The sequence below is a fragment of the Balaenoptera physalus genome (assembly GCF_965194825.1).
Source record: "Balaenoptera physalus genome assembly, chromosome: 10".
NCBI classification, from domain to species: Eukaryota; Metazoa; Chordata; class Mammalia; order Artiodactyla; family Balaenopteridae; genus Balaenoptera; species Balaenoptera physalus.
Window position 1 is genome coordinate 26072962 of NC_138889.1, and position 26974 is coordinate 26099935.

Sequence of the window (26974 nt, forward strand, 5' to 3'; positions counted from 1 at the left end):
ACAGCAATCCCCCTCCTCCAAATTTCTAATTTCCTGCACTTAAAACAACTAAATCCTAGGCTATCCTTATAATTCAAGGATCTTAGGATCTAAATGAAGGATTCGACAACTTTGAAACCCTACACAAACCCAAGATTTTACTTTTATTATTTACTAGTTATTAAAGTATCCAACCTTCCTGATTAAGGAAGGCTGGATGGCAGCAAGGACCGCGGAGGCATAGTGTGAAAAGAAGAAATCCCAGTTCTGCCTGGAAGACTGCCTGTGAAAGAGCCCGACTCCTCCGGCAGTTCCACGTCGGGTTTTGCAGGCGGCCGCAGCTGCCTCCCCTGTCTCTCTTACCTCCTTGATGTTCGGCACTATTTGTGGCCGGCGTGGTGGAAGGACACAGTGAGGTTCTCACCCCCGCCCCCAACTCCCATCCCCAGTTCCATCAAAGCGAACCCGGGCCAGCGCAAGGATCTCCGAGTTGCGAATGTGCTGAGGCTGGGACTGTCACTCATTCTCCGATCAGCGCGTGAACGCAGCTCGGCGGCGGCTGGCAGGAAACAATTCTGCAAAAATAATCATACTCAGCCTGGCAATTGTCTGCCCCTAGGTCTGTTGCTCTGCCGCTGTCCACACTCGCTGCACGGGGGGGGGGGGCAGAGAATTTACCGCGGCAAGAACATCCCTCCCGGCCAGCAGATTACAATGCTGCAAACTAAGGATCTCATCTGGACTTTGTTTTTCCTGGGAACTGCAGGTACATTTTCAAAATTAATATTCGCAATTTGATTTGAACCCTCCCCCAAATCCTCTCCCCGAGGAACGCTGTTATTTGGGGTGGTTTTACATGGAATGCTAAGGGTGGTCATTTTCGTTGAGCTGAGGAAGGAGCGCGTCGCCCTTGCTGCCCACCCGAACCCTCCCGGGCTGCCTGGACCGGGGCAGCCTCCCCGCGTAGCGAGTGTCGGGCGCCCCTCCAGCGCGCCCGCCCTTCTCACTTTGTGTGCCCGCTGCGCTGGGAGCGGAGCAGCCCGCTCCCGGGACGCTGCGGCCGCGCCGGTGATGGGCAGCGCTCCATCCCCGAAGGCGGGTGGCGGGCGGCGGAGCGGGGGAGGCCGCGGTCCGGTGGTGCAGCCGCACAGGCTCGGGTTCTGTGGGGAAGGGGCTTGTCAGCCCCGGTTCCGCGAAGAGTGAACAATAAGGCCGGGGCAGCCGCCCCCGATCGTTATTTCCCCGGGTCTAATAAAGTGGGGCTCGCCGCCTTTGCGCCTTTCCCCCCGGCCCCGGCCGAATAACGGTTTGAAAAATGGGGCGAAATGGGCAGAATCTCAGGGCTGTGTGGCCGTTGTTGCACCCCCGTCGGTATGACGTTAGTTTTTCATTTGCCAAATATCTGGTTAGTTGCAAAGCCTGCTCTCGGCCCGGAGCAAGGAGGGATGGGAGGATCGAGCGCCGCGTTTTGACAGGAGGAAGTGCGGAGGGGCGGAGGGCGAGGAGGGCGTGATCGGGGTTGCCTGGTGTGTGCGCGCGCGCGCGCGTGTGCGCGTGTGTGCCTTCACACGCACCGCGAGCCCCATGTTGCGTGGTGCGAGAGAAGAATGGCAGGTAGCCGCCCGAAACACCTCGCCCCAGTCTCCTTTCTTTGGGCGAGGTTCCTGACCCTGGCAAAGTGCGAACAATAGGAGCTGGGAGGAAGACAGTAGTGATGCTGCCGCGGGTTGCGGGGGCTGCGCCGCCGCCCATAAAACCTTGGCGGCAGGGAGGGAGGTTTATTTCATTTGGGGTATTTCCATCCCGGCCTCCCTGGAAGATTCTTCCGTGCGTGCCCACCCTTCCCTCCAGCTGCTCACCCCGCCCCACCCCACCCCACCCCACCCCAGGATTTGCGTTTTGGAGCTGACGGACGGGGAGGGGCAAGAAAACGAGCAGGAACCGGAGAGAGCTGGGTGGGGTGGGCAGACATTCTCGGTGGGGGGCGTGTGCTGGGAAGCGCCCGAGGAAAGCCGGGCGGAGGGGTCTGTGTGTTGTGGCCGCCGCTGCCAGCTGCCGCTGGAGCTGCCCTAGACGGCCGAGCCTGGGTCGGGGAGCGCGCGGGGCGGGCCGGGGAGCACCCAACGCGCCCCCTCCCCGGGCGGCACGAGAGACGCGCTCCGCCGCCGCCTCAGGCCAACTCGGGTCCCTCCCATGGCGACCAATCAGAGAGAGGCTGGCTGGGCGGGAAGCCGCGAGAGGCTTTTATTTCGGCGCGGGTGGCGGCCGGGAGCTGCCAGGACCGTCTCCCGGTGCTCCAGCGTAACGGTCTCTCTCGCCCCCCGCCGGGAGGAACCCCGCCCTGCGGCGGGGTCCCCAGCCTGCCCAGTTTCCGAGGAGATAAAATGGAGTCGAGGTGGTTACCGGGAGGTCTCCTGGTCTGGCCCGCCCGTGTTTCCCCACTCGTGCCTCCTTCACGCCGACTTGGAGCATCCCTCCCGCCCCTCTGGCACACACACACCCGCGGAACCGTCCAGACCGGAGCGTGCTGCCTGGGAGGGCGCAGAGGCTGGGCGCACCGACACGCGTGCGCTGACCGGCGGGCAGGGGGCGAAGCTGGGGGCGGGGCCTTGGAGGGGTGGTGAGGCCCCCAGTGAGGGGGAGGGGGAGGGGGTCGGCCAACCCCAGCGGGCTTCTCGCTCTGTACCGGCAGTCCCCGGGTCAGCTTCGCCCCCACCCACACCGCCCGGGCATGCCCTTTCCCATCGTGTCCGTGGGACTCCCGGGCGCGAGTTCCCCGCCCTGCACGCGGGGGGGCGTGTCTGGGACGTCCTCTCCTCTAGATGGGGGCGTAACGGTAGAGACCTGATCTTTGGTAGGCCTTTAGGGGGGATCGCCCAGACGCCCTTTCCAGCGTCGTGATGGGTGTAACTCTTGGTGTTGGGATCCCCAGGGAATCCCAGATTGGATGTTCAAGGCTGCCCAGGCAAGGGTGGCATTCTGACCGGTGTTTTCTGGAAGGAAAGCGTCCTCGTTCGTGGCCCTAGTAACGTGAGGATGGGAAGAAGGCAGAAGAGGAAACACATACAAGGTTGCTTAACAAAAGAAAGAAGTTGAGCGGTTTTCCAAAGAGAATTTTCCATTGAAGTATTGTTTTTACCATAGTTTAAAAAAAAATGTAGAGTTCAAGTCAAAGGGTCAGGACGAAAATAAAAACGAAAACACACACACATACGTTTTCTTGTTGTTGTTTTTTGGCCTGCAGTGTTCTGTCGTCTCCAGGGACAATGGTTGTTCAGTCTCTGCTCCACCGGGCGCACGTGAAAATTTAGATGTAAGGTGTGCTCACCTTAATATACCAAAGGAATCAGGTCTGCTGCCCCTCTGTCATTTTGGTGTCTTCTGCTCCTTAGGAATAAAGTGAAACGTTGTGGAATTACACAGCAAATTTGAGTTTATTCTAGCTGCAGTTTTAGGTGTTTTGTGGAAAAATTGTTTGATGGAATTATCTGGAATGGTTGTTAAGTCATATGTTTATTTGATAATTTTATAATCCTCTGCCAGTTTAACTTGGAAGAGTCAAGGAGTGATCAGGACTGGTTTTCTAACAAGTAGCACCAGATTAAGAACAAAGAACACCTTTGCTACCCAAAAGCTAGCTTGCACTGTATTTATAGTATATATAATATCATTTACTAAACGAATTAAGGTATGTTTCAGCAGAGTTTGCTATGAATACCGTTATGGTGAGCTATATTTTTTCATTGGTTTTCATTTTAATATCAGTAATGTATCTTTCTGAACAAAATTTAATGGAATGTAGTAAAGCCATATTTAAGAATGTGGGAAACCTTTTACAACTCTGTCCAAAAACCGAAAAGTTAATTATTTTTCAACAACTATTAGCGTATTTTAAAATATTAAAAAAAAACCTAAACTTTATTTAAAATTCAACAGAATTAAACGAAAAGAGAATAAAATCCAGACATTGTGGATGTTTGGCCTGTCATTTGTTTAATAGTTTTTGAGTTGCTATTCCCACTACAAAGATTCTAAAGATCTACCAACTGGGGCTAAGTTTTCATTAGTCTAACACTTAACATTGTTTTTTAGAGTCAGTTTTCAAGAAGCTCCCCCTGTCTTCCCCTAACACATTGAACTTGATGATTTCTTTCCAGATACCTTTACCCAGGATCTGTTTTTTTAAAAAATAATATTAAAATAGCAGAAAATAGCAGGACACATGCATGTTTAATAAAGGAGATTCATCTAAGACTCTATGCTAATTGATTAAACTGAGGGTTTGTTGATTTAAGTGGCTATTGTTTCTCGAGCTTGATAGTTCAAGAATTAAGGCACTAATTGTTTGCCAAAAAAAAATTATGGTGTGGGTGTGCTGTTTGCAAGGACTGTAGGTGCTTAGTCCAGGCAGCAGTAAGAGAGAAAAATTAGTCACTGGAACCCCAAATTCTGAGTTTTGCATAGTGCTTTTCTTTGGAATACATTTATCATTAATTGATTTCCTCAAATAGGTAATATGTCATTTAATGTAAGTAATCTATATCTATATTTTTTCTTCATAGGGAACAACATCTTAATTGCCTTTCAAAATAGCACCATTTTGTCATTCAAATACTAATCTTTAGACATGACAGATGTTTTTGTTTGCTGCAGAACTCAGTTTTGTAAATTACAGACAGCATCTTGTAAACTTTACACTGCTTGAAATACAGACTTTGGAATTTCTGATCCAAGCACTGAATTTTTTAAGGTGACAAATCCTCTATTTAATATTAGTTTGATGAATCCCCCACATTTATGGTCTTCAGAGTTACAGAACTGGGGCTGCTTTCCAGACTGAAAGGGGCTTCAGTGCTGCTGGCAGACCTCCAAAGATATTTTACAGACAGTTCTTCCTGTCTTGGTGGAAAATAAGTGATCGACTACCTGTTGCTAAAGAACGGTTTGAACTTTCCCTGCTGATCTTGGGTTTGTGGTGCTGGAGAGCAGAACCAATCGGCAGGGAGCGGAGAGAAGGGACTGGCACCTGCCCCCATCAGTCTTCTGGGAACCGTCACCCTGGGAGGAGACAAAGGCGTTTTAAAAAGGCTCTCCTGCACTATTTAAGTATTGAGCTTTTGAGCACACACATGTCTTATGCTGTCAATATAAATATTTTAATGTAAATTCCATAACTGATAATTCTTCGGTTTAGTCACCTAACGGATATATAGGCTAAGAAACTTTTGGAATATTAAAAGAAGTGACAGGAAATTATACATAGCATTTTTCCAGTCTTAAAAATGAGTTACAAATTAAACAAAATTGAAAACATGACTCAACAGGCCATGTAATGATAATAGCTCTTTGAGCTTTGAATCAAGAAGACTAAAGGTTAAGATTCCTTTAGTTAAAAAGGAAGAAATAATACGATTCAGAGGAGAATTTTATACATCTCTTAAAATGGTGAGTCTCTGAGCAATATTGTCAGAGACGGCCTCTTAGGAAGAGTGAATGCCCAAGGACCTCTCCGAGTCCTAATGAATAGGTCTCTGTGAGATCCCAAGTTTTTCATATGAAAAAAAATGTAGTGAAACTATTATTTGTAATCCAGGTAGATGTACTTACTACTATAGAGCAATACAATGCAGAAGTCAATCTGAAGGTCAGAGGCATGTCAACTGTAGCCCTTTTTGTTATTACCTCTTGGTGCCAAACCTTAAAACCATTTGCTGATGTAGAGGGACGTGTAAATTATTTGGCGTTTCCAGTGGTGCCATTACACTCTTTTATTTCACGGTGTGGAAATGCTGTCTCTTGGCTGAAGATCCTCATTAGGAGCCTTGCCTTTTGATGTTGGCCTGGGTGCCAAATGGCGGCTTTTCGGGCACTTTCATTACATTACATTGTTAGGCCATGTCTACATGCAGCCACTGAGTTCACTGTTTTCAGTTAGGTAGACACACTTTTCCCTTCCTGCAGGATTAATTTAGCTTCCAGGCAATCACTCAAAGAGGACTATACTAGAAGGACAAGACATTTGGTCTATCTTGTGTATGTATGTTTTTGATTTAAAAAAAGATTTTAATAAACCTGTTAGGCATTCGTTTTCTCTCAGATATATGTAAATATGCTTGCCTTTCAATTCAAAGATTGCCTCACTGGTATGACTTGAAAGGCCTCTGCATAACTTGTATTCCACTGGATACTCTCCCTGAGTAGCTTTGATTTGGAGCTGCAAACCCTGGCAACATCTGGCCCTGTTTTCCATTCTGTATCTTTCTTAAGAGGTCTGATTACCTCACCATTTAGGAATATTCATAGTGGTATCACACTGTTAGAGATTGGGTTACAATAGGTATTCTCTTAAATAGTTCATCAAATATGTTGAGTGCCAGCTTTTTATCATCAGCTCTGTGGGGAATTACAAAGCACCATGATGACCTAATTTCTGCTGTCAAGGAACCCTGTGAGTAAAAGAGCCTGGAGATTAAGTGTGGCCAGTGGCCTAGGGCCCTAGGGTGAAATCCCAGGCACACGGATCCTTTATTAGGTCTCTGATCCTGGGCAAGTCAGTTCCCTTCTCTAAGTCTGTTTCCTCTTCTGTGAAATGGGAAAATTAGTAACACCTACTTGGTAGAGATCTTGTGAATATTTTCAAATGCACATGAGCTGTGCTTATTAAGGAGAAAGAGGGGTGTATATGGGTCTAGAAAAAATAATTATTCAGACATAATGGTCTTGTTTTAGACAGACTTTAAAAAAGGATGTAATAGGAACTCTACTTCAAAGATGAGAACTAGATTTTTTTAAAATCTGTTTTTAAATATGCCTGCGTGTCTTGTTGGTTTATGAATACTTCAGAGAGAAAGTGGTCTCATTATGAGGTTGAAAGCCTTTAGCACAGGCATGCATCTGGGTCTCATGGGGGCCAAAAGGTCTACAATTTTGAATGCCCTCTTTAAGGAAAATTCAGTACTCTCTTGCTTTCGACCGTTAGAACAGGTCATCAGGTCCCCATCCCCTCCAGAGCCTTGGAAGGAACCCATGTAACAGAGGAGCCCATGCAAACATCTGACCTGCCGGTAGCAACTGTGTTGGTCTCCTTGGGCCCACTCGCTTGAGAATGCAAGCTAATTGTTACAATGTGTTAAACATGTACCTTGTAAATGTTGTGCAGTGCTTTGAAGATTAGAACCATGTATCAAAATCAAAGTTATTTTTGAAAAGAAAAAGCTATTTGACCTTTATTTTATAGAATATCTTAGGTGAGATCTGAGGTGATTTAATATGTCTCACTCACTGCTGATATTTTTTGTAAATTACAAACTGGAATAAAATAAGGTAATTGATATTATTATTCAAATGAGTCAAACATAAGTGCCCTATTGGCGGCGCAGGAAGAGGTTTGCCAACTAAAGGCATATGATACTGGAGAAGAGACTGAAGGTTTTGTTTTAGCTATCAAAGAGGGAATAAACTGAATATATAATCCCAATAAGTGAGTGTGTCTTAATCATCACTATACAATTCACAGAGTGTTTGATATGCATTATATCTTTTAATTTTCATATCTTTTATTCGGTAAATATTTATCAAGCACTTATTGGGTGTTGGGTGCTAGGAATACAGTGGTAGACTAAACATAACATCATTCCTGTTACCTAAACATACATCGTCCCTATATAGAGCTTCTAGTCTAATAGTGTGGAGGAATATAGACATTAGCAAAGTAATTCATACACATCTTTATAATTATATATTCTGATTAAAAACTAAGGAAAGGAGAAGGGTGCTATGAGAGATTATCAGGGGGAAATCTTTCTTTGCATAGTTGGGCGAGTGAGCAGGTAACATTTAAAGAACTCTCTGTGAAGTAGGAAGGACAGACGCTCTTCTCGTTTTAAGGTATGGTTGATTGACTATTTAACAAACATTGGTTGAATCACAACAAATATTCCTGACTTCCTTAATTCAGTGAACCTTCCTGAAACCTTGTGATTGTCAAATAGTTTCAGGAATTGTGCTCAGTTTTGGGTTATGAAGTCAAGTAAGATTTGCCTCTGCTTCTAGAGCTTACCATCTAGTGTTGGGGAGAGACATACTCTACTTACAAATAGAGACATGAATTAAATGCCATTGGAGCACAAGGAAGGAAGCAGTTAACTCTGCTTGGGGCTCCCTTGAGCTGGGCATGGGGCACCAGTTTGCCTTCACTGGATGGAACAGGAAGAAGATGTGATTCAGCAGAACCAACACACGGAGATATGAATATATACAGTCACGTTTGGGGAACAGTGTTGGGTACCTTGGGGGAGAAGTGGCCAGAGATGAGGAGAAAAACCAATTCTCTAAGGCCAGATCGTGTTAGGTCTTGAAATAGAAACTGAGTCTAAGAAGGGGTAAGTGATTTACACAGGTGAAGCTGGGACTATAACTTATATTCGTTGGCTGAATTTCATCCTTTTTTAAAGTTAGGATGATTTGAATACATATAGCCTTGGAATACATGCCAAGCAAATGTGAATTTGCTTGGCTTCTGGGCTGACCGATCTGATGGAAGTGAGGGGGCAGTGGTAGGTGGAGGGCAGTATCAAGAGCTTTGGAGTCTGACAGGTCTAGGTTGAGGTCACTGTCACTGACATTCTGCAAGGTGCTGCCCTTCTGAGCCTGCTTCCCCTGTGTAAAATGGAGAAAATGACATCTCCCTTATGGATTTTGGTGAGCTTAAATAAAATCACATATGTAAAACAGGTAATATGCTGTAGGTACTCAATATATTCTTTTAAAAGGTTCATCCTGCATGGAGGTTTTATTTGAAATCTTTATTAAACAGGTGTGCTGTGAATGTGATGTGCAGAGTTCTGTGCTGGAGGCTGAGGGGAAAAAGAAAATACATTTAAGCAAGTTATACCAGGCCTGCAGAGGCTTTCAGATGGCTGGGGAGAAACCACTTACTTTGTTCAAACACTTAGGAAATCCTGAAAGGTACTATGTGAATAAGTGCCTAGAAGGAAGGAGACAGGTAATAATTGTGAGAATTGTTCAGAAAGGCAAAAATTGTCTTGGTTGGTTTAAATGTCTGGAAAAAGATGTGGCAGAGCTAGTACTTGATCTGAAGCTCCAGGGACATAAGGATAAATAAGAGGAGGAAGGACCTAGCTCTCTGTAGGAGGAGATGCATCTAGCTAGAGGATTATTGGTATTGAAGAGCAGTGAAAGCAGACTGGATATTGGGACAAATCGTATTAAAATTTTAAATGCTGCACAAAGGAGAGGGTGCTGCTGGAGATGTAAGAGAAATCATTTAAAAAAATATTTAAGAGTATAGTCAACTACAGCAATTGAACGTCTGCTGTGCTAGGCTCTGTATTTGTTGCCAGCTATGAATTAGCAGAGAATTAAGTAGGAGCAAATCAATAGAGATCGTTGCAGTCCTTAAGGGGAGTTTTGGTTTTATGTGGCAGCCACTATAGTGGCTGGACAAAATCGTGAGTTGGTAAAAGGATTTTTGCTGCATTACGAAAAATCAGGTAGATGATGGAGAACCCAGAGGCTAGGAGATAGGAGAGCCAGTTAAAGCTGCTTTGAAGGCCAGTGAAGTCTAATGAAAGTCTTTTGCTTTATGGGGTAGGAAGATGTGTATGTCGGGAAAGGAACTGTTGGGCTTAGATTAAAAAGATTTGGGTTCAAGATTTGGCTCTGCCACCAACTACTTAGTGAATCTGTGTGAGTCACTTAATACCTTCGAACTGTAATTTCCTCATTTGAGTAGGAGAAGCAAATAAAATAATGTATGTGAAATGCACTGCAAACCAAAACACTTCACAACTCTACCTTTTATTAATAGATACGTAGCTGAAAAGTCTTATAAAAATTAAATTTTTTTTTTTTTTTTTTTTAACATCTTTATTGAAGTATAATTGCCTTACAATGGTGTGTTAGCTTCTGCTTTATAACAAAGTGAATCAGTTATACATATACAATATGTTCCCATTTCTCTTCCCTCTTGCATCTCCCTCCCTCCCACCCTCCCCATCCCATCCCTCTAGATGGTCACAAAGCACCGAGCTGATCTCCCTGTGCTATGCGGCTGCTTCCCACTAGTTATCTATTTTACATTTGGTAGTGTATATATGTCCATGACACTCTCTTACCCTGTCACATCTCACCCCACCCCCTCCCCATATCCTCAAGTCCATTCTCTAGTAGGTCTGTGTCTTTATTCCCGTCTTGCCACTAGGTTCTTCATGGCCTTTTTTTTTTTTTTTTTTTTTTTTTTCCCCTTAGATTCCATATATATGTGTTAGCATACTGTATTTGTTTTTCTCTTTCTGACTTACTTCACTCTGTATGACAGACTCTAACTCCATCCACCTCATTACAAATACCTCCATTTCATTTCTTTTTATGGCTGAGTAATATTCCATTGTATATATGTGCCACATCTTCTTTATCCATTCATCTGTCGATGGACATTTAGATTGCTTCCATGTCCTGGCTATTGTAAATAGAGCTGCAATGAACATTTTGGTACATGACTCTTTTTGACCTATGGTTTTCTCAGGGTATATGCCCAGTAGTGGGATTGCTGGGTCGTATGGTAGTTCTATTTGTAGTTTTTTAAGGAACCTCCATACTGTTCTCCATAGTGGCTGTATCAATTTACATTCCCACCAACAGTGCAAGAGTGTTCCCTTTCCTCCACACCCTCTCCAGCATTTATTGTTTCTAGATTTTTTGATGATGGCCATTCTGACCGGTGTGAGATGATATCTCATTGTAGTTTTGATTTGCATTTCTCTAATGATTAATGATGTTGAGCATTCTTTCATGTGTCTGTAGGCCATCTGTATATCTTCTTTGGAGAAATGTCTATTTAGGTCTTCGGCCCATTTTTGGATTGGGTTGTTCGTTTTTTTGTTATTGAGCTGCATGAGCTGCTTGTAAATCTTGGAGATTAATCCTTTGTCAGTTGCTTCATTTGCAAATATTTTCTCCCATTCTGATGGTTGTCTTTTGGTCTTGTTTATGGTTTCCTTTGCTGTGCAAAAGCTTTTAAGTTTCATTAGGTCCCATTTGTTTATTTGTGTTCTTATTTCCATTTCTCTGGGAGCTGGGTCAAAAAGAATCTTGCTGTGATGTATGTCATAGAGTGTTCTGCCTATGTTTTCCTCTAAGAGTTTGATAGTGTCTGCCCTTACACTTAGGTCTTTAATCCATTTTGAGTTTATTTTTGTGCATGGTGTCAGGGAGTGTTCTATTTTCATACTTTTACATGTACCTGTCCAATTTTCCCAGCACCACTTATTGAAGAGGCTGTCTTTTCTCCACTGTATATGCTTGCCTCCTTTATCAAAAATAAGGTGCCCATATGTGTGTGGGTTTATCTCTGGGCTTTCTATCCTGTTCCATTGATCTATATTTCTGTTTTTGTGCCAGTACCAAACTGTCTTGATTACTGAAGCTTTGTAATATAGTCTGAAGTCAGGGAGCCTGATTCCCCCAGCTCCATTTTTCAAAAATTAAATTTTATGTATCAGAGGGGCTTGTTAAAGAAATCCAACTGCGATATATTTTATAGAACAGATAATCTTGGAAAGATACGCTTGTAATGGCTTTGGATTAGGATAAAAAGGACACACAGCTGACATGTTGGAGATGACAAATCAACCAGAGAGGTAGATGATAGGTCCAAAATGGTAGCTGACTGAGAGAGAAAAATAATTTTAAGCAACAAACCCAAGGTAATGAAATAATCATGGTACTGTCAGTATGACAGGGAATTGAGAAGAGGGGTTACCTTGGATGAAAGATGGATAACCTCAGTTTTATACACATTAGGTTTTAGAAAAAATTTGGGCATCCTAGTGTCTTAACTTGTATGCAGGTCAGTATTTTTCAGCCGTGGGTGGTGAAATCTATTCAGTTGGCTTCCACTAGCATTAAAAAGAAGGAAGGAATAAAAGGAAGAAAGAAGGAATGGAATAGAATAGAAAAGAGAGTATGTCTTATGTAGTGTACCTACCCAGGTATTGTTTTGTTAAACTTTTGTTGACCCGGTTGTGATGGAAAACATATATCATGTTATGACTCAGATCAAAAAAGTTAGAAAGCTAATCCTCATAGACGGAGGAATATAGGACTAGAGAGAAGGTAAAACTATCTATAGTGCAGAGAAGGGACAGGATAGAGATTTAATGGGTTTTGGGGGAGAGTGAGAAGTAGTGACAGTGAAAATACTTACTGAGCATGTCCGAAATCTGTTAGCTGCAGATGTAAAACAAAACCCAAAAACTCTCATGTACAATTCCTTGATAGTAAGAGAGCTTACTGTCTAGTGGAGAAAGAAAAGACAACTGGGAATACCAGGTGGCATTTAAAGTCAGAAACGTGGCTAAGATTGTCGAGGCAGGATAAAGATTACCTGTGCACCAGGGGAGATTGGAACTCTTCTCAGTGTAAGTGAGCTCTGAAGGAGGTTGTAAAGGAAGGATTTAGCGTGAATGAGGTATGTTACTTGTTGTGTGTTTGGAAGGAAGCTTGGAGGAAGCCCAGCTAAGGAGACCAAGAAGACTGAGAGTCGTAGTAGTCTATATTTTTATCCTCTTTTGGTGGAGAGAAAACACCATGAATTAGAACGTGTACATTGTGGAGTCTTTATCACACCTGAAGTATTTATGTTGTTGTGTTAAGGAACATCTAGAATGGTATCTTGTCCATAATTTAGAAAGTGATATTGAACAAAAAAAGGTAGCCAGAGCCTCGTGGTATGAATGCCTAGGTTAGAGAAGGATGATAATGTTAAGTGGAAGAGTTGGAAACAAATGGTATTTATAAGCATAATCCCAATTTTGTTTTAAAAAATCTCTTTCACTTCTTAAGACTGGAAGAAGATTAATTTTTATACCATCTGAGCTTTCTCTGATGAGCTTTATGTTCAGATTGCAAAACAAATAGTGCAATAAAAAAGAGGTAGGTAAGAGTATAAGGAGGATGAGACTCAAGTAGCATCTTTGGATTTGGAGGAGAGTTGTGATCTTAGAGTAATTTCAGTCGGATGGTGAAATTCAAGTTCTTAGAATCAAAGACTGAGTAAGAGCTGATATCCCGGACACTTGACCAAAAAGAAGGGGAGAAGAGGTGTTTGTTGGGAAGGCTTTAAGCTGAGGGCCATCTGGGCATATGTACCTGCACACTGAGGGAGAGAGCCAGAAGAGGTTGGCGAGGCAATGCACCTACCTTTTTAAAAATTTCAAAACATTTTTATTATTGCCAAAGAAATCCCATGCCCATTAGTCATTACTTTTCATGCAAAATCTTTTGAAGTCCGTTCTGCCTGTCACATATTGGATGCATTGCTTTTATCAGATCAGCAAAGGAGTGGAAATGGTTGAGATTGACCACTTTTCTAATGTTCTTTTATTCATATTTCATCTGCAAGTGTCCATTCTGTCCACATGAGATACTGCCAATCACCAGTTAAGCTGCAGTTGCTATATGATATTTAGATTTAGGGCACAAATGGAAACCTTAAAGATCTGCTATCCTGGGCATGAGAAGATCTAAATTCAATACAAACACTTTGATTTAAGTTATAGTTATAAATTATCTTCCTTTTTTTAAATTGGGGTATAGTTGCTTTACAATGTTGTGTTAGTTTCTCCTGTACAACGAAGTGAATCAGCTATATGTATACATATATCCCCTCCCTCTTGGACCTTCCTCCCCACCCACCCCCAATATCTTCCTTTCTTAATTTAGTATCTCTTTTTGGTGTTTTAGCGGCAGTGCATACTGTAGGGGGCGCTCTGTAGGTCTTTTATATCAGACTTGATTTTGAAAGGTGGCTCTCCTGCTGTCCATGACCTTGACCCAGTAATTTAATCTCTCCAACACTCCGTTTATTTATGTGTGAGACAGGGATTATAATACCCACCTAAAAGTGCTGTTGTGAGGACAAAATGAGGTAATTTATACAACTGTCTGGCACATAGTAAACTCAGTCATTTTTTTCCCATTTCCCTTCTTTCTGCTAAAGTTCACAGTGAAGGGGTGTACAGTTAGTGTTGGATTTAGATATTGATTATAATTAGAATCACATTTTTTCCATTTATTTTTCATCCTCTGAGAGTTCAGCATTGAACTCACCATGAGTTGCAACTGAGTTTGAAATGCTGTGGCTGATTGCTTAGCTGCTTTACCTTCCATGAAAGCAAAGTCATCTTGATTTTGAGAAAAGTGGAAGTTTAAAAAACAAATTGGTTTATACAGATTCTATTTTCTATTTGCATAGAGTTAATATTAAATCTGTCAATGGTGGAGCCATAATATTTGAAGTAATGGTTGCTGATAAAGAACCTACTGTTGATACTTGATTAATATGGAAGTCATTTGTCTGGCAACCTTTATTTTTTGGAACATGAAGAATGAAGAATTAAGGGAAAGAGTGAAGAAGTGAAGGAATGCAGCCTCTGGATAGCCAAAATACATATCCCCAAAGACCATGCACTGAATTGTACACACTTGACTCATAGGGAAGCCCTTAAAGCCCTTAAACCTTTATTCACAAAGAGCCCATATATTCTGAATTAATTTCCTAGATTCTACCACATTTATAAAGATTCCTAGATTCAGATTAGAATCAAATGAAACATGACCACTAGGTACAGGTACACTGATGGTAAGAAGATGTAGTAACTTGAATGGATGGAAAAATTATGAGAATCAGACTAAAGAACACAAAAAAGCATGTCAGTCTTAGCCATTTAGTATTTGGCTAAAAAGAAAGCCCTATACATCACAAATGCCAAGGGAATGTCTCTAACACAGTGCAGTATAAATAATGCCTATTTATGACTAAACCTCATTTTCAAGCAGCAGGTAAGTTATATGGACTCAGTTATTGAGCATGTGTCTTTAGTGTTCAGCTCTGTACTAGGTGCTAAAGGAGTTAAGACTATTTTTCCATATAGTTGGAAAAATAAAACAAACTTAAACATAGGCACCATTATCTTCACCAATGGCAAGTTGGGATGAAAGAGGCAATGTAGTTAGTGTTACTCATCTGGAAAATCTACTCATGACACATTCTAATCCCCAAGGATTTAGGACAAAGGAGATTTCATATTTCATTCTTATAAAGTGACTTCGTTATACTGTATAGCTTCTCAGCTTGGCTTGAAGCCCATAGCTATTTATTTACCATTAAGATAAGGTGGGTCAGCTAGTTTGTTTCTTCTCTGCTAAGTTATACTAAATATATCTTGAGATTAAAGATCCTAACTAGTCAAGCAATTGGACTTAATTGGTTGTCATGCCTCCCTTCTTTCTTGAGTTTAATTTTTACTTTTAGCAAAATGAAATGTCTATGTTTAAAAAGTTAGTTTTATAAGACTTGTAACAAAAAACATCAGTCCCCTTCCCCAACTCTTTCTACTCCTTCTTACCCCTCCTTACCCCTCCAACCATTGATTTTGACTCCCCTAAAGTAACCACTTTCTACTCCTTTAGCTGTTTCCACATTTTTTATCTCCATATTTATACTTTCTTAATTTTCAGTCTTAGGTATTATTTATTGACTTTTTCCTATACGCACTGACCACCACCTCCTACTTCCTTTACCTTAGCCTCCCAATATAGCAATTTTTCTATTTTTGGTTAAACCAGTATTTAATGTTTACATTATTATGACCATGTAAATATTTTTCACAGCTGAGCCTTGATGTATGCTATGATTTTATTCCTTCTACAGTTTTCTGGATTTTTTTGGAGTTTATTATGGCCTCAGTTTTCTTTAGCTTAGTTTTCTACATACCCATCATTAATTCATGGTCAAGTTCTCAAACTGAAGTATATATCCCCTCTCAATATGTTAAAACATGGTTATTTTTTTTCTTCCTCTCAGACATATATCCTAGACCTAACCCTTGTTTTTCAGTCTAGACTGTTAGTTTTCTAGGCTTGTGGCAGTTAATTCATATTTGCCTGATATAATTCTCTACATTGGAAGTTGTTTTCCCTGAGAGTTTTGAAAGTGTTGCTCCAGGTTTTCTAGCTTTCTGTGTTGCATTTGTGAAATCCAGTGCATTCTAATTCCTGAAAATTTGTATGAAACTTGTTTATTTCTCCTATAGAAGACTTTAGGATCTTCTCTTTATAGTGTTCTGAAATTTCACTATGATGTGCCTTGATGTAGGTCTGTTTTCATTTATTGGAGTAGATTCTCAGTAGGCCATTTTAGTCTGGAAATTCATGTCATTCAGTGCAGAGAAATGGTCCTACCTCATTTATTTGCTATTCTCATATCTTTTAAATTTCTTTTTCTGGAACTCTTATTCAGAAATTGGATTGATTATCTGACTTTTCTTATCTTCTATCTCCTATTATTCATTTCTTTGTCTCACCAGGCCCCATCCCTTATTTTCTGGGAGGTTTTCTCAGTTTTTTGCCAATATTTCTATTGAATTTTATATTAAGCTGACATATATAACATATAAAACACATAACTATATAAGCATATATTAAAAATTTCTAAGAGCTTTTATGTGGTCTTGATGTTTCTTTGGTAGCACCCTCTTCTTGTTTCTTGATGCAATAATCTTTATATCACTGAGTATTTTAGAAAATTTTCCTGCTTCCTGTATTGTCTCTTTTTCCTTTGAATTCCTCTTTATTGTTGGGTTTAATATCTCTGCTGTGTTTCATGTTGTCTCATTTCATTTCTGAAATTCTAATGGTCCCTGGCTGTCTGTTGGTAATTAAGGGTGAGACACTGAAAAGCTGTGGGGAAGCTCCATGTGGGTGGGCTTCACCGCAGAGTGATTCTGCAGAGATCTGGTCCCTTGTGTGGGGGACGTCTACATCCACGCATTAGTACCTGTGTTTTGTCTTGTGCTGATCAGCTGAAGAGAATCCAACATTTTGCAAATTATAGGGTATAAGTCTGACTGTTCTTTTTCTCTAAGCTGACTGGGAGAAATGGTTTGGGGGTATTTTATTCAGTTGTCAAGATTTCATTTAATCCTCCTGTTTGCAGTGGGGCACTCTGCCCTCAACAATGCCTGGTATCCCCAAGAGCAAAGTCCCTGTGATTTAACTCTCCATTAATAAAAGTGCAGTCTTTTACTGGCGTGAGGAAGAATGCAGGATGGGAGATGAGATACATGACTGCAACCCTCCTATGGGTTATGTGTGTGTGTGTGTGTGTGTACATGTGTGTGTGTGTTGGGTTGAAGTTAGTGGTGTGAGAAGGCGTGTGGTAAGAGAGGAATTGTGAGTTTCAATTTTGGAGCAGACTGTGAGAACCCTCTGGTGACCTGTGTCTTTCAGTGTTCATAATTGCTACAAGCCAAAGCCTATTTTTGAAATCTTTTATCTCGCATGGTTTAGTATGGAATTTTTGAGATTGGAAGAAGCTTGCACAGTTCTTAAAGGAAAAGGTAAAGGCTCCAGGGGTGCATCAAAGGCAAAGACCTAAGAAGATGAAGTTAAGGCAACTTCAAGAGAATTGACAATTCAGGGAGTTAGGGCCTGTCTCAGATTGTTGAAGAACATTTTCTGAACTAAGGAGCCCTGAAAAGATGCCAGGGTGGCCTGAGATCCCACATTTTTTGGATATAAAGACATGGGCTTGGCAGTGATGCTGTGAACCAGAATAAGAGCAGTTTCATGAACACATTTGCAAATGGCTGTGTCCCAGACTTGTTGGGTAGCAGAAGCATTCACTTAATTTAGTACTTACGGAATAACTACTATGTTCTGTGTAGTTGGTCTAAGATGAATGTATTCAGTAGTTTCGTAAAAAATTCTAAACTACTTTCTGAACTGTTTTTGGTTACATTTGTAATATTTATTCCTGTGGAATGACACCAAAGACAACCTTGAAATGTCAGAAAAAAGATAACCAAGAGTTATTTATTCCTTTCTCAGATTTTCCCTTTTGTGTATGTAAGTTAAAGTTACTCATGACATGTTTAAAATTTTAAATTTTCATCCAAGAAAACCATCTGTCGTAATGAAGCAAAAAAGGGACATTGTGTGATATCTTCGAAGATAAGAGATTGAAAATGAGTCCATTAACTGCCCTTGATTACAGTTTGAGGTCATTTTCAGCTAAATTGGTTTTGGAATCAGAATTTAAATTACTGGTCAGGCTCAATTAAGATAACTGGTCATGCAGACCGTTCATTCCCCTTCCTCCCTTCTCATAAAAGAATATATTTATGGTTTATAGTTCTTCACAGCCATTATTAGCCATTATTTTTTAGAAGATAAAGATTTCACACATTAATTGATTTAGGTATTGGAGAGTAGTTTTGTATCTAAATGAGAAACCTGGATAATCATTTATTATTTGGTTTTCTAGAGATATTTACACCAGACGCTTTTGAAGTCACTGGGAGGTAAATCGATATATTACTCTGTTATATTTTTGCTGTTCTGTGCAATATTAAGAGAATAGCTATCACAGACAACCTCAGGCAGTTACATTGTATTATTTAAATACCATAACAATCAGTGTTTAGTGGGGTATATTTTCAGCAAACATAAATTATAAGTATGTATAATTATTTTAACAACGTAGGTATGAGTTTCTAAATATTAAACTTTTTGTTTGTAATGAGTGGGTTTAAAATTATATTCTCTTTTAACCAACTCAACAGGAGAGATTTAAAATGAGGAGTTCCACTGTTAATTTAGTCTTCACTTTCATCTTTTAATTTACTTATAGACTAGAACAAATAAATTCGTTCTGTTTCTTTTGTAACTACAAACTTCTTAACTTGGAATTTAAAAGTACAAAAGAAGAAAACAGTGTAAACCTACAGTGAATATGGTGGTGATAAATATGGGGTTGGTTACGTATCTGGTGATGTCTGGAGAATCTGGGCAGGTAAGGGACTTGCACTAGCTAGACACTCCAACGTCACAAGGAAACAACTTGAATGACTTGCTGATGTCCCTGAAATGATGCTCTTATCTATCCTAGAAGAAAACTGATGATATGCAGGTGTCACAATCAACTCCTCTTGGCCTGTCATCACATGCCCTGGGATTTGGGTCTATTGGCAAGAAGATGGATTTGATTTAGGCCATAATTAGTATTGACCTACATATAATTTTGAAATATTTTGACTGAAATTCAATTTGAAGCCAAAAGTCTCATCCATATATAACACCGTGTCTTAAAACTCTAACTATAGAGGTTTTGTAAAAAATGAACATAAAAATCAAATGTACATTTTGACGTTTAATACATTGAATAGAAAAATTCATATCCCTAGCAAAACGTTTGAGTTGTTGATGATTGTTTTGTTTGAAATATTAGGTGGGAAAGTCAGGTAGTTGTATGATTGGAATCTCTTCCTGAGACTATGTAGATGGAGATAGGCCACCCCCCAAAAAAAAGAGACACAAGTAAAATTTTTAGTAAGGAAAGTCTAATATTATATCTGCTAGTTTGCATTTTCTTGGAAACTTTGGTAAAAGTCACCAAGGAGACATGTGATTAGAAATGCTTCCTAAATTATTTTGAGATTAAATGTGCATATGTATGTAATCTGTAGATTCCATTGTCTTTGTGATATTGTTTTATTGAACAAATTCCATTTAATTTTCTATCAAAACATAGCCTTAGCCTTATATTGAATTTAACAATAGTTTGGAAAAATCATAAGTTTTATAAAGGCACATACATATAAGTTAGATGGGTTACCATTAAAATGTAATTTCTTAGTCTTATTTTGGAATTTATAATAAATTTTTAAAATCATGAGTTTGCCAAAGGTATATGCCAGTCAGGTCTTGCTATTTAAAAATGAAGTGCTGGTTCTTGAAAAGAAGGTATAGCTTGAATCCTGTTTCACACAAGTGAGTTTCCTAGATTTGGGGGAAAAAAATTAATATATTGGCATCCATGGTTGACCATAGACTTAAATATAGTACAAAAAGTTTCAAAATCTAAATTGTCATTGTTTACAAAATATTGGCAAATTAGAGCTAAAGCGCTTGGCGTTATTGTTATTGTGTAATCTGTTTAAAAATAAACAGTGGAAATAATTGTAGAAACCTCTGGGTTTAGAAAAGCTTGTTGGTGGTTCTTCACATCCTCCTAAAAAAGCAGGCTGTCGTTGCATATTAATCACTCTGTGAAAGGAAGCTTGCCTTATTTGCATTGTGCATGCACCAAGAAGTCCAATAGTGTGCCTGAGAAAAAAATGGGGGGATTGTAATTGTTGTTGTCAAAAGGGTTTTTATTCCATTCAAGTGGAGAAGCTGAATGCTGGAGAATTAGTGCAGTGTTTTGTGGAAGAAGAGTCCCTTTTGCCCACTGCATTTCATGTGGTGCAATCCCAGTGGGTTAGGATCCTGAACATTGGGTTGAAGAGGAGATGCCTCATCTTCCTCGGATGCAACCGATGCCCCTGTAGATCTCTGTAATTTTCCAAGCACTTGTTCTGAATCCCAAAAGAGTTAAATTGAGATTTTGGCGATATTTATAATATTGGAAATCTCAGGGGAATTAAACATGAACCAAAAAACGTCTGCATCTTAGTGTTTATGTTTTGGGGTGTAGGGTAGAGATACATAGTATAAAATTAAGTGAATTATGTAGTAGCATTTTTTGGAGAAAATATGTTACTTAGTTAACACCTTGAAGATATAATTTGCCCCCCAAATTGATTTTAAGTGATTTCTTTGGAATTATTTTAATAATGGCATCTTTGCTTCATTGTATTTTCAGACTCATTGGCTAAAAATAAACACTGAGAATAAGCAGAAGAAATGTTCTTATTGAGGCTTTCTCTTAATAAGATCTTATTATTAGGTGAGCTACTTTTAGTTCATCTGTGTTTCTCTTCTACCCTGGTAAAACACATCTCCCTGAAGCCTTTCCCTGATCTCCTAGTTCTAGTCAGTTCTAGCTGGCACCAGCCTTGTGAGCCAGTATAGTTTCCAGAACCTTGACATGTACATTAGTTATTTTGGAGGTCTGTTACTTTAGGCTGATTTAATATCCTTTACTTGTTTTTAGCATCTTTTAAAAAATTCTGCACAGTCTATGGCATTCCCAGTTAGACTTTGAATTTTACAAGGGAGGGAAAGTGCCATTATCTGTGTACACATCTTTTGACAAAATGATTATGTGTAATCATAGAGACAAAGCTTATTATTCTAAATGGTTTTGTTAAAAATTGGAAGGTGGTTAATTGATTTAAAAAGTTGTACACAGGTTTTACTAAAAACTACTTGGCTTTGGTATATTTGGCTATCAGTGTAAGTACTTTTTATTGCCTTCTTTAATATTGTACAGATTTGGTTATTTGACAGTTGAACACAGATCCTCTGATGATACCATTTATTTTATTTGAATTGCTTCCTGCAATATTCATGTATATGGAAATTGTGTTTAATTGGGGCTCATGCAGAATATTTCATAGACACATTTAGTGTGTGTTTGGGTTGTTATTCTAAAGAATGGCAGGAGCCAAGATGTAGTTTGAAAAAATAGGACCAGTAGAGGCTGAAAAAGCATTTGACAAAGTATAACACCTCTTCATGATATAAGCACTCAATAAACTAGGAATAGAAAGGACTACCTCAATCTGATAAAAGGCATCTATGAAAACCCAGAGCTAATATAAAAGTGGCCAATAGGCACAGGAAATATACTTGGCATCATTAGCCATCAGGGAGATGCAAATCAAAACCACAGTGAGATACTACTTCACACTCACTAGGATGGACCTAGACAATATTATGCCTAGTGAAATAAGTCAGAGTAAGACAAATACCACATGATATCACTTACATGTGGAATCTAAAAAATAATACAAATGACTGTGTATGCAAAACAAAAGCAGACTCACAGACATAGAAAACAAACTTCTGGTTACCAAAGGGGAGAGGGAAGGGGAGAGGGACAAATTAGGGGTATGGGATTGAGAGATACAAACTACTATGTATGAAATAGGTAAGCAACAAGGATATATTATATAGCACAGGGAATTATAGCCATTATCTTGTAATAACCTATACTGGAATATAATCTGCAAAAATACTGAATCACTATGCTGTACACTTGAGACTAATATAATACTGTAAATCAACTATACTTAAAGACAGATAATAACAATGTTAGCAATGATGTGAAGAAATTGGAACCACCATACTTTGCTGGTGGGAAGGTAAAATGGTGCAGCTCCTTTGGAAAGTAACCTGGCAGATCTTAAAGTTACCACATGAACCAGCAGTTTCACTCTTCTAAGTGTACACATACGTCTGTACCAAAACTTGTACACAAAGGTTCATAGCAGCATTATTAATAATAGTCAAAAATAGAAGCAACTGGGGGCTTCCCTGGTGCTCCAGTGGCTAAGACTCCGCACCCCCAATGCAGGGGGCTCGGGTTCAATCCCTGGTCAGGGAACTAGATCCCACATGCTGCAACTAAGAGTTTGCATGTTGCAACTAAAGATCCCTCATGTCACAGCTAAAGATCCCACATGACGCAACTAAGACACCTGGAGTGGCCAAATAAATAAATAAATATTAAAAAAATAAAATAGGGAGATTAAAAAAAAGAACACTGAACCATTAAAAAAATAGAAGCAACTGAAATGTCCATTTACTGATAAATGGATAAAGAAAATGTGGTGTATCCATACAATATAGTATTATTCGGAAATAAAAAGGATGAAGTACTGATATATACTACAACATGAATGAGCCTTGAAAACATTATACCAAGTGAAAGAAGCCAGACACAAAAGACCACATATTGTATGATTCCATTTATCTGAAATGTCCAGAATAGGAAAATCCATGAAGATAGAAAATAGATTCTTGGCTGCCTAGGCCTGAAGGGTTGGAGGGAAATGGGAAGTGACTGCTGATATGTATGGGGTTTTTTTGGGGGGGGGGGTGATGAAATGTTTTAAAATAAGATAGATTGTGATTATGGTTGGACAACTGTGAATATACTAAAAACATTGAATTGTATAGTCAATTTGGGTTAATTGTATGATATGTGAATTATATCTCAAAGCTGATTCACACACACACACACACACACACACACACACACACACACACACACACACACAGCTGGTATATGCTGTCATTTGGAGGGAAACAAATGAACCAGAGATTTTTTTCCCAGTGGAATCTGTGAAAGCCAAAGTGAAATTTGTTATTTTATTAAAATTAATTTTGGTACATGGAACAAAAGATGGTATAAAATATAGAGCTATGAAACTAAGCATCACCCAACACATTTGTTGATGACATACCATGAGACTCCATGGTATAAAAGTTTGAACATTGCTTTATTCTTTCATAAGCTTTCAGTTGCCTGACTAAGATGGAGCTCTTTATTTTTTAAAGATATAGACCCCCTTAAAGATAACTGCCTGAAGGGAAGGGGTTGTCATTGGGGAGGGTCACATCCCGTTCCTTGAGACATTTGCAGTCAAATGAAATGTTACATATGGTATTTAGTAGCATATTAAAGATCAATAGCACATATTTATGCTAGCATTTTATTACACTAAATAGATGAAACTTCCTTTGGATAACCCACCACCATCTGTTTGACCTTGAAATTTTATGCCAGTAAAGTTTTGTTTTCAGACTTCCTTGAGCTTTTATACAATGTAGGCTTGGCTGATGGCAGCGTCTGTGAGCTGAGAGAGGCCAATGTGGATTTTCTCCTTTTGAACAATTCAGAGTGGTGGTAATTTTTGCCCTCTTGGTGCAGAGATGGTTCTGTGGGAGACCTGAGAAGATCGAGAAAGGCTTGGACAGTTTCTTCCAAGGGAGTAGGCGAAGGAAGAGAAGGAGAAGGCATGGAGGCATAGCCTCTGAAAGTCACACGGATTCACCAGGGTTAGACCCAGGAGAGGAAGACGACGAGATGGCAAAGGAAGACAAGAGGCCAAACTGTGGACAGTCTTGCCAGCTGGGCCAAGGCTCTTGCATGTTCCCTAGAGATGCGTGATTCTCAAGGGAGAGAGTTCACGTGGGGGATAGGGAAGCAGCATACCATGGTCTTGAGGTAGGTGTGAGAGTTTTATGTTTATCAAAAGGAGAATTTCTCAAAAGGCTAAACATAGAATTACCATATGACCCAGCAATTCTACGACTAGGAGTAAACCCAAGAGAATTGAAAACAGGAACTCAAACAGATACTTCTATGCCAACATTCACAGCAACCCTATTCACGATAGCTAAAAAGTGGAAAACAGCCCAGTGTCCATCAACAGAAGAATGGATAAACACAATATGGTGTATATGTACAGTGGAATATTAGCCATGAAAAGAAGTGAAGTTCTGATATATGCTACAACATGGATGAACCTTGAAAACATTTTGCTGAGTGAAATAAACCAGACACAAAAGGACAAATATTGTATGATTCCACTTCCATGACATTTCTAGAACAGGCGAATCCATGGAGAGAGACAGTGTCTGTCCTTGGCAGAAAATAGATTACAGAGGCTGGGGGTAGGGGTAGTTATTATTGTCTAATAGGTACAGATTTTCTGTTTGGGGTGATGAAAACATTTCAGACATAGATAGTGGTGATGGTTGCATAACATTATGTATATAATTAATGCCACTGGATTGTACACTTAAAATGATTAAAATGACAAGTTTTATGTTATGTATTTATTATAGTAAAAGCAAAAGGAAAGAAAAATGGGGCATGGGCTAAGGAAGGCGGTATTGAGAAGCCCTTGAAAAAGTTTAGGTGGGGGATGGTGGTGTGGAGGTTGGCTCAGGGGCTGGTGCTGTGACTCATGGGTGGTGCAGGCACTGGCAGAGGGGCTGCAGCGGAGGAGATGGATTCGAGTTTTCATAGAGAGCCGATAGATGTTGGTGGATGGACTACAGCTGTCCTCTAGCTCACGGTGCTTGAGCCCCCTTTTGGTAAGGAGCGTAAAGGAGAGAACGACCATTAGCATGAACACTGATGCTCCAAGAACATAAGAAGGGCACTCAACACAGCCTCAGGGTCCAGGAAGGCGTTCAGGGAGCATGAGATTAATGATGAGACCTGAAGTATGAGGAGGAAGTGGCCAGGCACAGGGGCAGGTTGGGGGTGCCAGGCAGAGCAAACATGTAGAGCGAACAGGGGTGGGTAAGGCCCTACGTTGAGAGGAGGAGTGGCACACAGTGTAGGAGAGCTGGAAGCAGGCATCTCAGTGAGTGTGTGTCTAGGCATTAAGATGAGTGAGCAGCATCGGATACGTATTTCATCAAACCCAAAGTAGGGAGATGGATGGGATTGAATGAAGTAAAGGAGCAATAAGGTGATTCATTTTTTAAAATACTAATCTATACTTCAAACCTATTTTATGAAAAAAGCCTTACCCCCATTCCATGAAATAAATAAGGAATAACAAAACCACTCTCTAATATAATATCTGTCATATCCTCATTGGTGATCCAGAACATTTGAATATTATTTTTTCCGCATGGCAATTAAATGTCTTATGAGCTTGTGTTCTGCCAGAGGTTGTGGATTAACTTTGTTGTGATTGAGGAGAAAAACAGAAACAAAAACAATTACCACGTACTTTTCAATCAAACACAAAATTAGACTAATATGATTCCCATATACCCATCACCAAAATTTAATAATTATCAACTTAAGTCCTACTTTATTTCCTTTATACTTCCTACTCTTCCTTCCCATCCCATATTTAATGGAAATCCCAAATATTATAACATTTTATCTGTATTTCAGTATGCATCCATAAAGATAAGAACTAGTTAAGTACATCCTCACAATTATTACACCTTAATAAAAGTGCTTACTGTTGTCAAATATCCACGTAGTATTTTGTGATCTTTATTGTAAAGTTAGGCAGGGGTAGAAGCAGAAGGGGAAATATTCATTCTACTTTTGTTTGCACTCATCCTTATTCATTTGTTCATTCATTCAATCAGTCATCATTCAACCAATATGAGTGCTTATTCTGTTCAAAGTATTCTGCTATAAGAGCAAACTAATTCTGCCAGCTACCATTTGCTGTGCATTTCCTTAAGTACTAGTCTACCTTCTTTACATGTGTTTTCACTCCAGGGGCCATATGTGAAGCAAGTGTTATGATCCCCTTTCACAGACAAAGCGGCCTCCATGCAGGGGAACCTTTCATCCATCTTCTACACCATATGTAGACAAGTTCCTCTTATTTCCTATAATTTACCAATCAACAATTCTTGATAATTCTACTCCCATAACATCTCTGTAATCCATATATTTATCTGCATCTCCACTGCCACCATCTGACTGATTAGGTCACTGTCTTCTCTCATGTGGCTCAGTGAGTGACGCTCCCAGCTCGTTCCCCAGCTTTCAGCTTGGCCCCCATCTAAGATGGGCCCTATCTAGACTTTAACCATATTCTCACTCCTCCTCCACCCATCACTCTTAGCAGATGACCTTTCCTCTTATACTTATTTGACAGAGGAAATAGAAACCCTCAGATGAAAATTCACTCCCCCAACCTACAAATATACCTGTACCCACACCCGTCTTTGCCTCTTGTGTTGTGACAGTGGCAGAGGTGAATCCGGTTCGGTCCAAGACTAATCCCAGGAACCTGTTTACTAGGTCACGTCCCCTCCCACATTTTTAGAGGGTTCATTCTTCAATGATTGCCTCCACTGGATCCTTTTAATTAGCATTTAAATATGACCAAGTCTTTCTCAACTTAATAATGCCCTTCATCTCTTGGCCTCTCCAACCGCTATCCCATCTCTTACCTCTTCACAGTCTGGCTTCAGGCCCCACCATGCCGCTAAGACTGTTCTTGCTGAAGTCACCCATGACCTTGTCATTGCTAAATCCAGGAGAGATGCGTTCCAGTCCTTGTCTTGCCTGACTTCTCAACAGACTTGACCCTATGAGTGCCTGCCTTTTGCTGCCATAGCCCCATAGTCTCCTGACTTTCCTCTTAGCACTCTGGCTGGCCCCTCCTCAGTCTTATTTTTCCTGGGTCTTCTT

General features: G+C 40.3%; 1 protein-coding gene across 24 annotated transcripts in view; it reads left to right on the forward strand.

Moving 5' to 3' along the window:
* The first annotated feature begins 388 nt into the window (after nt 1-388).
* The window catches only part of LOC309668511 (neural cell adhesion molecule 1), a 312134-nt gene continuing 285548 nt past the window's right edge, over nt 389-26974 (forward strand). For 4 of the 24 annotated variants that reach the window (XM_082478402.1, XM_082478421.1, XM_082478419.1 and 1 more), the window contains exon 1: nt 389-745. In XM_082478402.1, coding sequence (XP_082334528.1) covers nt 694-745 — 52 coding nt within the window. In that variant the 5' untranslated portion in view covers nt 389-693. The remainder of the gene's footprint in view (nt 746-26974) is intronic. The other 20 variants (XM_082478413.1, XM_082478423.1, XM_082478412.1 and 17 more) reach the window with 16 other exon arrangements.